This window comes from Patagioenas fasciata, chromosome 2, assembly GCF_037038585.1.
Source record: "Patagioenas fasciata isolate bPatFas1 chromosome 2, bPatFas1.hap1, whole genome shotgun sequence".
Lineage (NCBI taxonomy): Eukaryota > Metazoa > Chordata > Aves > Columbiformes > Columbidae > Patagioenas > Patagioenas fasciata.
In genome coordinates this window covers 162,451,780-162,467,034 of record NC_092521.1, presented here as the reverse complement: position 1 = coordinate 162,467,034, position 15,255 = coordinate 162,451,780, and the positions used below count along the sequence as shown (strand labels likewise).

The 15,255-nt window shown below is 38.1% G+C and overlaps 1 protein-coding gene across 7 annotated transcripts in view; it reads right to left on the bottom strand.

Moving 5' to 3' along the window:
* Positions 1–302: 302 nt before the first annotated feature.
* The window catches only part of PRKAG2 (protein kinase AMP-activated non-catalytic subunit gamma 2), a 237,468-nt gene continuing 222,515 nt past the window's right edge, over positions 303–15,255 (bottom strand). For all 7 annotated transcript variants that reach the window (XM_071805331.1, XM_065831779.2, XM_065831780.2 and 4 more), the window contains 8 exons: positions 13,023–13,068; positions 12,371–12,425; positions 9,876–10,002; positions 8,984–9,149; positions 8,607–8,644; positions 5,820–5,966; positions 3,287–3,380; positions 303–1,064 (listed from right to left, as the gene is read on the bottom strand). In XM_071805331.1, coding sequence (XP_071661432.1) covers positions 1,033–1,064; positions 3,287–3,380; positions 5,820–5,966; positions 8,607–8,644; positions 8,984–9,149; positions 9,876–10,002; positions 12,371–12,425; positions 13,023–13,068 — 705 coding nt within the window. In that variant the 3' untranslated portion in view covers positions 303–1,032. The remainder of the gene's footprint in view (positions 1,065–3,286; positions 3,381–5,819; positions 5,967–8,606; positions 8,645–8,983; positions 9,150–9,875; positions 10,003–12,370; positions 12,426–13,022; positions 13,069–15,255) is intronic.

Here is a 15,255-nt window from a genome sequence, read left to right as displayed (position 1 = left end):
TTAGAAAAGTCTGATCTTCAAACTTCACAGGACATTTACATGAACTTTCCTCACTCCTTCGCTTCTGTACAAATCATATACAATAAAAAATTTCCGTTTTGTTATACAAACATCGGTTTGCACCTCAATACAGATGAAGAGACTGTTCTCTGGCACCTGATTTCCTCCGCGGTGCCTGTGTATTGCAGCACAGAGCACTATGGATCCGCAGTTCTGGAATCTTCAGCTCAGGTAACATGGACTGATCAGCAGGCCACAGCTTCTGCAATTCCAACGTTTTAAATAATGAGAAAATCTACCACTTGTTTGTATAACAATCAACAGTTTATTAATGGATATGGTGAAATTTTAGCTATCCACCAAAGATGTGTAAAAAATTGTCATGAAAGTAAAAATAAATAAAGCTGTTTTTAAAATCAGTCTTGTTTTACATCTCCGTTCAGAATGCAACATTTAACACAAAACTGTCATTAAAGTTTTAAAGAAGTCTACCGATATTCAAATTACAGCTTTTATGACAAATCTAATGAGAACTGAAACTGATTTGGTTTTAGGTTTAAAGACTTTCACATTCAAATACAGTGTCTCGTTTAGCACAACACTTCCTTTGACAGTGATGGGCAACAGTGATGACATATTGCTGTATTTTGACATAAGGCACTATGATATGAATATGCCATACACTTGCCTTATGTCACATATATCCATTGCTGACCAGTGACTTCTGTCAAATACAAAATGAAAAAGTTTCAGAATACAGTGCATTTTAATGAAGGACATCATGTGAAGTCTTCCAGCAAATGTTTTGAAGACATTTTGAAATACAAGCCTACATTTTAACATAAGCTTTTTGTCATGCTGCTTTTTTTTTTGCGACATCACTGGGGGGAATAGACTCATCAGCCATCACCAAGTCCCAATACACATTCTCAACCATCCTGCTCTGTTCTATTGCAGTCACTGTTCTTGAGACAAACTTGACCCAGAAGCTTTGTTCAAGTTCTCCTACAAACGTGCGCACATTCAGGGCAGTCATTCGCTTTCATTCTCCTTTTGTTTGGCACCTGTTAACACAAGAGGAAAGGCACACGTGATTTCCTTACGCACGGAGCACTCGGCTTTTGGAAAAGCACAGCTCATTCTTAACACTGAACTATGACCACGTTATCAGAACCTTACTCCTGGGTATAATTTATAAAGAATATGCTGCAGGATTGCTAAATGCTAATGTCAAACAGAGTGAGGAAGGCCTTGAGACCATATTGCTTCTAACGTCATTACTAACTTCCCAGAACTTGCAAAGTGGCTTTGAAGATTCTCTCCAGTGCAAACATTTATTTTTAAAGAATCCAACCAAAAAGCCCCACTCCAAATCTGTCCATCAGCTTAGATGCCAAGCTTAATCATAATAGCATCGAAAAAATAAGTTCTGCTTGAGGACAAACTATGTAAGAATTCATTTGAACTACTCTGTGTCAATAGACCCATTTTTTCTGGCTCTGAGGCAGATTTTGTGCACAGGAGGGGTCTGAGAGATGTGTTCAGCAGGACAGTGTAGCTTCTTGCCTCTTCTCCAAGTGCTCAAATGAGCCACATACTGAGTAACGACTGAACCCTATGGTGAGTTTGGCTTCAGCATCCAACTTGGAGAGCAAAAATCTCTTGCCAGCAACGTACTCATAATAAATAATCAAAATACTGGATGTATTTAATGAATTTTTCAGTTTTTACAACAGAACTGATACTTTGTCCCCTAACATAGGCTGGTCTTAATTTCTGCCAGTCAATAAATTTTCCTTTCTAGTCTGTGAAGAGAAATGGACACTTTTAGGGCATGATTTATCTGATCATTCTTATGCATCCACTTTAAGAGGTAAATCACGCTCCAGACTACAAATCAGATCTATGTTGCAGGCATCCTCACTCCCTGAGACAAATCCCAACTTAAAATCAGGCAGTTGCCTGTGAACTGCAATCTAACACCTAACTGCTCCTAAAAATGCCTTTGTTCACCTCATCTCTTCCAGTGGCATAATCCTGCTCGCCCTGTCACTCTAACCCCTGTACTCCACACCAGACTCTTCTGCAAGCCAGGGACAAAACTCAGCAGCTTCTTTGCTGGCTCAGTTTCCTGTTAGATCAACAAGCTAAAGCAGCTCATAGAGGGATCTCAACTGTGAGTGCTGCGGCACGTTAAACACCAGAAGCACATGGCCCAGAGTATCGGAGCGGGAAATGCCCTTTTTAATTACAGAGCAGGGTTGCAACTTCAGTGTCCATATAACTCCAGTGTAACAAAGTTCTTGGTTTGTCAGGCCCCAGATTCATCTTTTCTGTGTAAACCTTGCTCTGTTACCAGCATGGTTCCTTGGTGCCTTTCACAGAAAGCTTGGCTACATGTTCTTCCAGGCCATTAAAAGGAACCAGATTCACTGATATCTTTTCAGAAGAGAAATCTTACTAGTCTAAAAAGCTACATTGACTTTTTTTAGATCTACAGAGGAGAAATACTTTGAGATTATCATGTTATCAGCGCAAGTAAGAGATCCCAGTCAAGCTCACATTTAGACTCTTCTTTAATAGACGCATCCAGTTCAATTTGCTTAGTCTGATTTTTTTTGTTTTAGGCAAAATTATAGTCCTCAAGACATTTTTTGTCTTCCTCACAAAGCCAAAAGAGGGCTTTGCTTTAGTTGTTGTGGCACTGAATGTGGTCAAAGTGACAATTACAAACATAAAGCAGGTTAGTAACTGTGGTAAAACTTAAAAAAAAAAACAATAAAAGCAAACCAACCCACCCCACCCAACATAAAAGTTGCAGAAATAAACCTACTGTGGGATACTCTTGTTAAAAGGAACCTGTTCATGTTTAGTAAAACACTAGAGATTTCTATTGAAAGAATTCTGGTTGTCAGAGGTGACATTTCTGAGACAGTTGTGCCAACCAAAGACCACAGCGCAGGAATTTGGGAAGGTGCCCTATCGTAGATGTTGTCAATACATGCAACATTCAGCGTTATCCTGGTTAAAAAGATAATCAAAACCTTTTTTTCTAAAAAGAGGCTATATGAGCAGCAATGACATCCATGAAGCTCCTGCCTGCAAGAGACTGATAGTTAATATTTTGTCAGCTTTTTCCTTAAGAGAAATGTAAAGTGTATTTAAGAACTATGATAAAGCAGTTATCAAAGTTGAAAATCCAAAGTTTGTTATTGACAAATGAAACCAGCAAGGTGTACAGAGTACCGCGTGATTTATGGCAAAGCTCAGAAGGCAACGTCCATACCTGCTGGTGTGAGTACCAAAGCTTGTAGAATGTCGGAAAGGGAGATGATACCCACAATGCTATCGGCTTCATTCACTACCACCAAACGATGAACCTGCAAGCAGCAAAAATGTTTTAGAGATATTTGCCTGATTTAAAATAAAAGCTAAAGCATAGAAATAAAAAAACCTTGCAGTATGAAGTAGAAAAAAAAGAACGGTTCAAAATGTTGGGGATACTGATCTCACACAGCAGTATCAACATGCTTGCACTATGTAAATGAAAACTTGTGCATTTTTTAAAAGCACCCAGCTATCTGGCATAGCAACAAAATCACATTTGAAGTGGCAGCTGAGCCATGATCTAGGTCTTTAAAATAATTTTGCTCTCCAAAAGTGGCACTGACACTTTTCCTCAACTTACAGCTTGGCCTGCGGTCTCAAAAAATAACATACAGGAAAAAAAAAAAGGCTTCCTTCTGACAAATAGTTTCTCAGAAAGAGGCACAGCACTAACATTTATATCTTGATACATCTAAGTTGGTTTTAACCTGATTTTTCTGGTAGGGCTACACTACTAAGTGCCAGATCCTCATTTTGCATGAGGACAGAAAAAAAGACTCAACCTACATAGTGCAGGCTCCCTGTAGAGTTAATATACACAAGCATACAACTTGGAAGAAAGATTTATCAACTGTAATACTATATTTTTAAATTGTGATCTTATCCTCACAAATCTATTATAGGAAACATTTAATACCACAGCGTTTTTGTCTTCAGTGTAGGGAAAGTAGGTGGATACTCCTGTGTCCGGAGGCTCATGGGCCAGAGCAGGCGATGGCACTGAAAGCCCCACTGCAGAACCAGAGCATCCTACTACATGTTCACTATTTACCCAAGTGAATTCTCTCTCTTTACTATTTTAAGTTTAAATAATTAGCTATAATGCTGAAGAGAAGAATTCGTCATCTTCTCACAGGGGTGATAGCAAGAAAGCATCAGTCTTGATTTAATAGGTATGTTCATTTATGGTTAAGTTCAACCACTTCAATGCTATTGTGATACAAGAAAAGAGGAGCTGTGAATTATTTGAACAATCATACCCACCTGACACGGGGAGGAAAGAAAAAGGGGGAAGGGAGAGAAAAATTTAATTGCTTTTTGATGAAACTATGTTGGTGATATTTTAGATGGGGTTATTAGTTTTTGTATATGCACATATTTGATCATTTTATACTTCTCTCAGTGTAATGAATTCAAGAAAAATGGACAATGTAATTGTTTCATTTCCAGTAGATCAAGCACTCGTCTGGCAGCTAAAAATAGCCTGTAGTTTTGACTGACCTGTTTTTACATCTAATCTCACTATGTTCAGACTAAACCAAAGGGTAGGAGTTGTTCTTAAAATCCTAATATCTAAAGCTTCTTAAGGTAGTGATAAAGTTAGCCATATTTGAAATTCGTACATAAGCAATGCTAAAATTATTCCATTTCAGGAAGAAGCTGAAGCAGATGCAGAAATTTACAAGTAAAAATTGCCTAAAGGGGGTTCTAAGGGGTGATTAGCAAAGTAGGAAGTTTTACTCATACCAAGTACCATATGTGGTTACAGCCCTGAAGATAAAAACAAACTAATCTTATAATTGAAGAAGTTAAAACATCTCAGTGGAGTTGATCACAACTTGGAGACAACAGAAATTGGTAATGCTGATTTTCTTCTGCAGAGGCGTAACAGGGGAGGAAGACTTGCCATGTTTCCCCAAAAATAAGGCAGGGTCTTATATTAATTTTTGCTCCAAAAGATGCTTACCTTTTTACATGTATAGCTGCCTGGAGACTATTCAAATTAATTTTTAATGAACTGTAACTAGGGCTTATTTTTGGAGTAGGGCTTATATTTCAAGCATCGTCAAAAATCCTGAAAAACCACGTTAGGGCTTATACTCAGGGTAGGTCTTATTTTTGCGGAAACGGGGTACACACTTGTTCACCTCTGTGTAGAAGAAAGTTCTCTGTACTAACACACACGATAAACACCACAAAAAGAATGGCAAGCACACAGATAAATCATTCACAAGAGCCGTTAGTGAAGGCTTCTTCACAAGAATTTATTTTCTGGCCTTGTTTCACAGTATTTCTGTGACAGCAGTGCAGGATTCCATATGCAGTAACTAATTGTACTCATTAAATTTCCTGAATAATAGGGCAATCAACCTAGCTATAAGATGGACTTGATAGAATTATTAAGATGGAGTTCATAGAATTATTAGTCTGCAAAATGTGTGGCAGGCTTGGAAGAAACGCTTTGCATTCTGTTCAGTTAATGTCATAATACTCTGTTATTTGTGCTTGTTTTATTACAGATGTACTGTATGATATTTTCCACATCTCTATGAGTCTATAAAGCAAACTGATACCTAACACATGTAGGTATGAAAAAAAATAGCATCACCAAGTAACCAAAATAACTTCAAAAGGATAATTTGGTACTATTTATTAGTTCTTTAATACAAGTTTGAACTCGCAGTGAAGGGAAAAACAAAAAGCGAACTCACCTCAGCCTTCACTATTCTATCCACAATGGTCTCCAGTGTTTCCAGCATACTACACTTTACAACACCTTCAAAATACTGCGAACGGTGCTGTAGCGCTTGCGTCACCGTGATATCTAGGTTATTATATGTTTTTTCAGCAGCAAGATTCTGGAAAACAAAACAAAACCGTCAGTGCACACAACACATCTCAGTAAAGAACTCAAAGTAATATTTTAGCCTCAAGTAGACAGGCATTTCTGGTGTAAATTCAGCCTGTTCCAAGTCACACATCAAACAAAGTAGGTTCTCTTCAGTTTCAGGATTTGGGAACAGTCAAGCATGCAATTATGTTCAACATGATATGATAGACTGGGTTAACTGATAAAATATTGATATTGTGTTATATGCATTAGGCTAGTGAAAATCTCTCTCCTCTCCTGTCTGATATTTGGTTTGAAGTCACTCATCCTGCTTTTGTCATGAGTAGAAAATGTAAAGATTTTAGAAATATACAGAATATACTTGAAGAATATCCAACTTTATGCTGTTTGTTTTTCATAGGACAGGGGAGGACACCGACTGCTCTGAACACCACCCATGGACGTCTAGTGAGAGAACAAATTCAAGGTTTTGTTCACTTTTCTTATTGCTGGGCTCAAACTCCCTCTCCTGGACTGTGTTGGCACTGCCATTTGGCAGCAATTTCTGTGTGTATATATATTTTAATAACTACTATAAAAACAATATAAATGAAAACCCATCACCACGACTAAAAGTAAGAAGATTAAAAGTGTGAAAGCCAATATTCTCAGCTTTCGTTTTAATAACAGGGCCAGGCTTGCAGCAAGAGGGCTTTGCCCAGACCAGCAAAAGCTCTTTTTGTAGGTGAGACCACAGTGATGCTTTGATAGTGTTGGCACAACCTGGCCTGTTGATTTTGTGTACTGAAGCACTGAAGAACAAACACAGACCTTTAAAATGAAAACACTGGACCACGCAATAAAATGAAAGTAATTTTTGGCTAGAATATACTGTGATTAGTCAATTTTTTGGATTGAATTACACTGAATGTGACAAGATTGTTTTGAGATGATCATGAAGATACAAGCAGGTGTAGTTAACTCAGTTAACTAATTCCTAATGAAGGATGCACAGAAAATATAACAAGGCTCTGCAAACTGAAGCCACCTTTCCCACAATGACTACTGTAATATAAAGCTATGTCTATACCATCACACCATTCTCAAGTTTCCCTCATCAAGAACATGAAAATTAATTCAGAACCTCAGAGGTGATTTTCTTCTACGAATAGAAGCTAGCTGGCAAAGTAAATGAAGTGTTACGCATCTTCAAGCTGCTGTGTTGTAAAGATATCAAAGAGCACATCCAGATTCAAACCCAGATGATGTTCAAGGATGCCATATCACCGAGAACAACATATCTTTCTCCCCCCAATTAATAAGCAAACTAGTATATGTGAGGAAAATCTCAAATACACGATAGATGCCCTAACTCTTTCTCATGTTACCAGCTAGAAGCAAACGATTATATCCTAAAGCCCTTCTAGTTGTCTTCTTTATTGTAGTCTCAATATATATTTTTCCAAAGATAAAGCATCTAAAAAAATCCTATAACTTATGTTGCGCCCCATCAATCAAAATGAGAAGAATAAGTGAAAAACATAAGGAACTCTCTCCCTTTTGGCATCTTTCTGAAAAAGAATGGGTAATAAGGGAAACATAACCTTCCTCAGTCTAACACAGTAACAAGAGAAATTGAACCACTGAACCCACCAACTGTGAAATGTCATTGTCTCTGCTATGTTAGATCACCCTTGGGACAGGTGCTGCCTATTCCCTGAGCGGCCTTTGTGGCACAACAGCATCTTACACAGCAGAGAATCCCAAAGAACAAAATACAAACACCTAGAAAAGAGAGGTAAGACCAGTGACACTGTGAAATTTTCAGTATTAAGTGCGCTGTTTGCAGCCACAGGTATTTATAAGTGTAAAGTATTTCCATTTGGGACTATCATCCCTATTTCTGAAAGCATTCTACACAGCATTTCAGACAGCTGGATTCTTCATTAGCACCAGCAGGCTGGTGGAATAAGCAACCTGGGCACTTACAACTCTAAGAAAGGTAGCTACCAGAATTTCCAACCAGAAGGCAGGGTCCATACAGCTGGGAGGGAACAGAAGTAAAAACACTAAATATACTTTTCAAGTTTCTGAAGAGCACAAGAATAAAGAGCCCTTCCTTTCCAAGGGTGGCAAATCACAGCATCAATCGGACTATGATGTTGCAACTCCCAAGGGAAAACCAGAAACAGCGGCCTGTATTAGATGTAAACCAGAAGGAACACAGACACAATACCCTGGAGTCTGAGACTCGCACAAAAGAATGGGCCAAGTAGTTTTAATTCACCGAGAAGGTCAAGTCGTACAAAGCACCCAGATTGTGTGAAGAAATCTGCGTTCTCTTTGAAAACAGATCATGGAATGGCAGCGACTGGGAGAGTCCATCTCAAAAATAGAAACCAACATTAAAAAACCTTATGCCCTCTGTACTAGTACAGCCAGATCTGATTTTGGCTGACATCCAGAGCAGTAGATGCCTGACTAAGGACAGCTTAATTAAAAAATAATAATTAATAAAATGCTGTGCAGGGTGAACTGAATCTGTTTAATTCAGTTTGTTAATTAAAGCCTAAAGAACAAAATAGCCAAAAAATGACATATTAACAAATTAACTTGCAAATGCTTACTGCATATAAAATATTTAATACCATGTAAGAGATATACTTACTATTACATCAAATTTGGAATAAATATCTACAACTTTTCCTAAAAAGAAAAACAAAAATTAGTAAAGTACTTAAAACACAAAATCAGTTTTCTTGCTTCCTGCTTTCATTCGTTATCTCATAATTACATAGACAGAAAACAGACAGGTCAAGAAGGAAAGATAGGGAAAAAAAACCCCAAACAACCCACCAAACCATGAGGTTCTTCCAAGCCTATCAACCTCCATCTTGCATAAATGTCTTTATATTCTCTTTTTTCCCCCCTGCCTTTTTTCTTCAGGTTTTTTTAATTCTTTCTGTCTTTCCCCTTCTCCTCCCCAAATCAATCCAGAGCTCAGCACCGTTTATCTTACCCCACTTTTGTACGCATAACACCCACCTGACTCATCCACAACGGGCAATGCCGATATCCTTCTCTCTACAAATATATTCAAGGCTTTAATGATAGGAGTGTCGGGATGGATGAAGGCAATGTTGTGGTAAGTTCCTATTCCAAGTTCATCCAGATTCTTCTTCATAAAGGCAGGCTTTGGCATCTCTGACATCTAGGACAGGCAGAATCCATGCATTTACAGTGCAGTTTTGGTGCATCTACCATGTTTCCATATGACTGGTATATACATTAGGAGATGCATATTCAGTCACTCATCTACAGCCTCCAAGTGATCGTTACTGATTGTTACAGTAATCTACTACTAGATTAAGGTAAAGCCGAAACAAGCCCAGATCTCGAAGCAATAGTTGTGTTCGAAGCAGCTCTAAATTAAGACTATGTCACTAAATTTTTTGCTCATTTATTTATTTTTGTAGTGAGGCATCACTAAAAGCCTTTGATCCTAAGCTACAAAAGTGGAGGGAGAAGACAGCAAAACACACTATACACTGAATACTTGTTTTGAACTCCCATTGCTTTGTTTGGTCCCCTATTCATTCCTGTGGTTGTAATAAGCTACAGTGAGTAACGATAATCTTGTCTCTGGGAGACAATTCCTTTTTCTAGTCATGTAAACAAGTTTCCGAAGCCAAGTAAATCTTCCAGAAAGGACAACAAACTACTCAAATAGCCAACTCCTTGTTTCTTTAAATGACTAAACCAAAGTCAATGTACAGGTCCTACATCAAGCTTTAATTTCTCCATTATTAAAAGTGATACTCACAGACAGAAAGAATATGGAAGTGTATCAAGAAATTTCTGCACTAAGACTCAAATGACCTTAAATGCCTACTGAGGAAAAAAATATCAGTTAAGCAAATTAACTTTAAATACTTACAAAAAGCTGGAGGAACTTGAGGATTCTTTTATGGGTAAGTATATAAAGTGCATTTCCACTGACAGGATCTATAACTGGCAATCTGTGGATTTTGTTTTTGATCAATGAATATACAGCATCAAAAAGGCTGAAGAGAAAAAAAAAAAATAGGGTTTTTAATGAATTCCAGCTGGCAATGAGTAATGTCAAGTGATATATACACATATTTAAACACCCAGGAAGTACATATCATAAGTAATTATTAATATTATCTTTAATGTTGTAGAAAACAAAAGGGATTTCAAATTAACTTTTGCAGCTGGTGAAACAGACCAACAACAATATGCTCATGAACATCTAAAATCAGTAGGAAAATGTGATGGAAAGTGACTTGTTGTGGTAGAAAAAAATAGCAGAAATATTTCTGCAAAACTAAGTTGTTTTCCCAGTGAGTGCTGTGCTCATGGCATCTCTGAATAGATATTCCCGTTCAGAGACACACTAAAAATCAGAGTGTTCTTGCCCTTAATGCATCTCAATCCCAAGCTTCTGTACCATTTTATAGGAAGGGTATTTCTATGGATAAGTACACATATGCAATTAAGCCAAAACATTTATTTAATCATTTCACTGAATTATCATTGGGGATTGGCAATCAGTTATTCCCGGGAGATGTGAAATATTCCTGCAGATGACCATTTAGCAATACTCCAGCATAACAAGCCTGCTCTTCGTGCAAGTAACACTATTCCCCCCCGCCTTGGTCCTAGTAAGATGATGATAAAACAGCTGACAACCAACTGCAATAAATTAGTAAGTCAAAAAAGTCAGTATAATTTTGCTAAACCCCTTGTCGCTGGAGTAGGTGTTTTCCCATACACTGTATGTTCTGAGTTCACTACGGGGATGAACTTTTCCCATCTGATATACATAGAGCCAGTATTCCCACTGGAGATTCCATTCACAGAATCACAGAATTTCAGGGATCGGAAGGGACCTGGAAAGCTCATCCAGTGCAATCCCCCCGTCAGAGCAGGAACACCCAGCTGAGGTTCCACAGGAAGGTGTCCAGGCGGGTTTGAATGTCTGCAGAGAAGGAGACTCCACAACCTCCCTGGGCAGCCTGGGCCAGGCTCTGGCACCCTCACCATGAAGAAGTTTCTTCTCATATTTAAGCGGAACCTCCTGTGTTCCAGTTTGAACCCATTGCCCCTTGTCCTACCATTGGTTGTCACCAAGAAGAGCTTGGCTCCATCCTCCTGACACTCACCCTTTATATATTTGTAAACATTAATGAGGTCACCTCTCAGTTTCCTCTTCTCCAAGCTCAAGAGCCCCAGCTCCCTCAGCCTTTCCTCACATAGGAGATGCTCCATTCCCTTCAGCACCTTTGTTGCCCTGTGCTGGACTTTCTCCAGCAGTTCCCTGTCCTTCTGGAACTGAGGGGCCCATAACTGGACGCAAAATAATCCCGAGTAAGCATTGAACTACTCCTGGAGTAAGCATTTAACTACTCCTAAGTGCTGCCATCTGATTGTCACAGAACCTGAATCCATTTCTGGCCCAGGTCTGAAGTCGACTTGCTGTACGGTTTTATACAGATCCTATTGCATCTTCTTTATTGCGACACTTCTTTGACTGAAAGCAATTATACTGCTTTGTTGTCTTAACCATACTCTTTGCAACAAGTTACTACTCAAAATACATGCCTTAGGACTTCACTGAGCAACTTATTCATGACTTGGTAGCCATTCTATTGATGATAGAGCGTATCGTTACTTGAGGTAATCACTACAGTTCCCATCACCAGCTTCCTTTGCTAGGGCACTAGCAATCGTATTCCACAAACTTAAAGTAAGAACCAGAATATCACTCTAGTTCGGAAATTAAGTAGTACTCAAGTTGTTTGTTAAATGATCAACTAAAGCTCTCTCTCAAGTTATTTTGGTAAATAAGGTATAATAATGGTAGTTCAAAAACTATTTCTTTTAAGTTCCATCAAGCAGAAAAGGACAGTCATTTATATTTTAAGGAACACAACCTAGTAGCAGAGCAGAACAAAACAGAGATACTGTCTTTCCTTTAGCTAAAGAAAGCAATTTGCATTGAAAAGTAAGTTTTCAGTGACTATGGTTACTGAGAAGACAACAGCTGAAAGGCTCTGGACTGTTTTGGAGTTTCATTAAACAAACATGACTTGCAGGCGAGCATGAGGGGTCATCGTGCTGACTCTTTTCTGCATATTTTCAGGCAATTAATTTTGATCCATGTCTAGTTCATCTACCATAAGTATTACACTGATAAAAGACAAAAGTTTAACTAAAAATTATCTTTTTTTGGATAATTAACAGAAGTCCTCACTTGAAATAAAAAGCTCCCAGACCTCCTTGATTATATTAAAAGACAGTCCTTTGTTATTGTACACTAGTTTACAATATAAATTGTTTGTTATTAATTCAGTGTTGACCTCATGTTAGTTTATTTCATGCTAAGCAGACTGAAAAGCAAAATCCTACCTTGCATCTGGGGAGATGTTCACTAAAGGTTTAAACGTCTCTTGCAAATAAAGCTCTGTGTACGGAAAATTAAATATACCATTACCATTCTATTTGAAAACATTAGCTTTTTTATGATAACATTTTATTAATTCATTCCTACAAAATTAAGGAGAAGAGAGAGATACACAGTTACTTTAGATATTCTACCACTTATGCACATTCCTCTATATTGACATTAAAAATAAAGAAGTTCTAAGAGTGGGACTAAAGTGGTTACCACCAGGGGTCACTGCACGACAGTAAATAATTCTTCACCAGTTCCTTTCATGAGAAGGTCTGCTGCATACATACTTTTATATGCTATTTCATAGCATATTTCATAGCATATAGGCTATTTTTGCCATAAAGCTTCTCTGCTTTCTAGTCGCCTCACATAATGCACTCCGACATCGTTTGCTGGTCATCCATCAGCTCATGCAATACGTAGGGTCATCTAGTCATTCTGCATCCTGGTTCCCATACATTCCCATTCCACATATACTCATCGACTCTATGGCCATACATTAGAAAGTATATGGATAAAGAAAAGCTAAGTCTATGATTAATTAAAAATCCACTATACTGAGAAGCATTAGAACATATTAAATTATCAACAAGTAGTAATTCTTACCCCTCCAGGTTTCTATCTTGTGCTCCTCCAATTCATAAATCTGAACCTACAATGGGTAGAAAGTTTAAGCTGAAGAATTAATTTTAAGCCAAACAACGTTAACAATGTTATAAATATCTGAATAATTAAATTTCCTTGCAGCAATCTAACAGAGTAAGAACAGCCCAGAATAACATTTCTCGGCAGTAACAAGAGGAGTAGGGTGTAATCCTGCTCAACGCGGGGTACCATACCAGACCCATCATTTCAGGGGACTGGAAAGATCTTTTACCTGTCTGGGTTTGTTGTCTAGATCTCTTCTAGACTCAAAGGCATCTCTCTCCTCAGTAATTTATTGCACCTTAATTATGCCAGAGCAAACCCTTTGATGATTCTTCACACTCAAACCAGTAAAAAGCTCACCCTGATCACTTGACACTGACAGAGATTAATTTCACTGTTCCTCAATTACAAACAAGCAAGAGCACTTGGTTTAGTACTCAGTTCAATCACAAGAACCAACATTATACCGCTCCTCCTGTCCCGAAGTTTAATAATTTACTGATGTTACATTCTTCAAATGTTTTTGGACACTGCACCCAAGCTGTGCGTGCTCTCAGCATTTCTCCTGTGCAAACAATGGTGCTCATCTGACCTGTGTTCAGCTCGTCCCCAGGACCAAATAGGCCAGAAAAAAGTTACCAAAAAGTTGTTTTCTGCTGGGCTAGCTTCCTTCACTGGCTCAAAAAACCCCCAGGCAAATGATACTGGACAAACTGGATACTGGATGGGGCAAGCTTATCATCAGATCAGCTTGGTGTTAACATCAAATCACCCTCAGGAGTCCAGTCTTCAAAGTTCTTGGACCACGCTATAGGGAGAAACAGCCTGAAGGCTCCTCAGCCATTTAAAAATATTATCTAGTACACGAACAGCAATACGCTGCACACTGTATGTGATGTGATGCATTTAGAAAAAATGATTAAAAGAATTTAAAATGTTTCTTTTCGCATAATTTTACCTATTAAGACTAGAATATTCCCTGACGGAACATTTTATTTACTTATTTATTTATTTCAATAGAAGACTGCATCCATCACTCAAGTCAAATGTCACTTCTCAGCTATCCCTCCCTACTGCGGCCATTTTAAGCACAACCTATGGAATAGGATGTTAGACAATGTCAACAGGAGTGACAACAGTCAGACCTTAGGGAAAGTTACACGGAAAAACTGGTAGTACTGAGGTTGAGGGTCATTACAATATGGAAACCACTTTAAGGAAGGTACCAGCGTGCAATCACTTTTCATTTGCTTCTCCCCCCCTACTCCTTGTGCATCCCCAGGAGAAAAAAAAATATATATAAATTCTTTAACAGGAAGAAAGGACATTGCACATATAACGGGCATGTGACAAGAATTTTGCCATAAATTTTAAAAAATAACATTAGCTGTGTCAAGCCTAATGTATCACATGAGTGCTTCATCTAACTGTTCTTGATTTTTTTAGCTAATAGAACATAGTACATATGTCTTAATTGGTAGAGGGGGAATTGTGATTTGACAGGAACAAGAAAAGGATGTAAATGTTGGTATGAACATGCAAGCAAGAAAATTTCATCAACTGACCGCCAATGGGAATTGTAAATTACGGTTAATCGAAGCCAACAGATCTCCAACTGATTGTGCAAGTCGGCCATGTAGCTAAAATATTTGCATACATTTAACTGGTTTAACTTGTTTATTCTACACCATCTCTCCAAGAACAGAGTAACCTTTTAATGCATCTGAGCCTCTGTAAACTGTTCTGCTGAACTCTGCACACTTCACAACAGCTCTATCACGGTCATGAGACAGAGATGATTTATAAACCTGTGAACCACACAGAGCTACAGACTTGAGTTTTAAATACTATGAACTTTTCAATGTAACTTCAAGATGTTCCCCGCCTCAAGTGCTTTTTGGTTGATATTTGCCATTTATATAGAGTTCTGATGACTATTGAAAGACGTGCTTTGAATCAACCTGAACACATATACATACAGGGCTCATTAAGTATTTTCCTTCATACTTTCAATGTCACATCCAGCTTTTAGTAAGTACGTTACGCCAGGTCCTTCATCCCAAATGCGTTAGTCATTAGTTGCAATAATAAAACGAAGGCTATCATTATGGTAAGCACCACACAAAACATCATCAACGGTAGTACTCATTAAGGAAATGCCTCATGTTTATACATGTATAACTGAATAAGA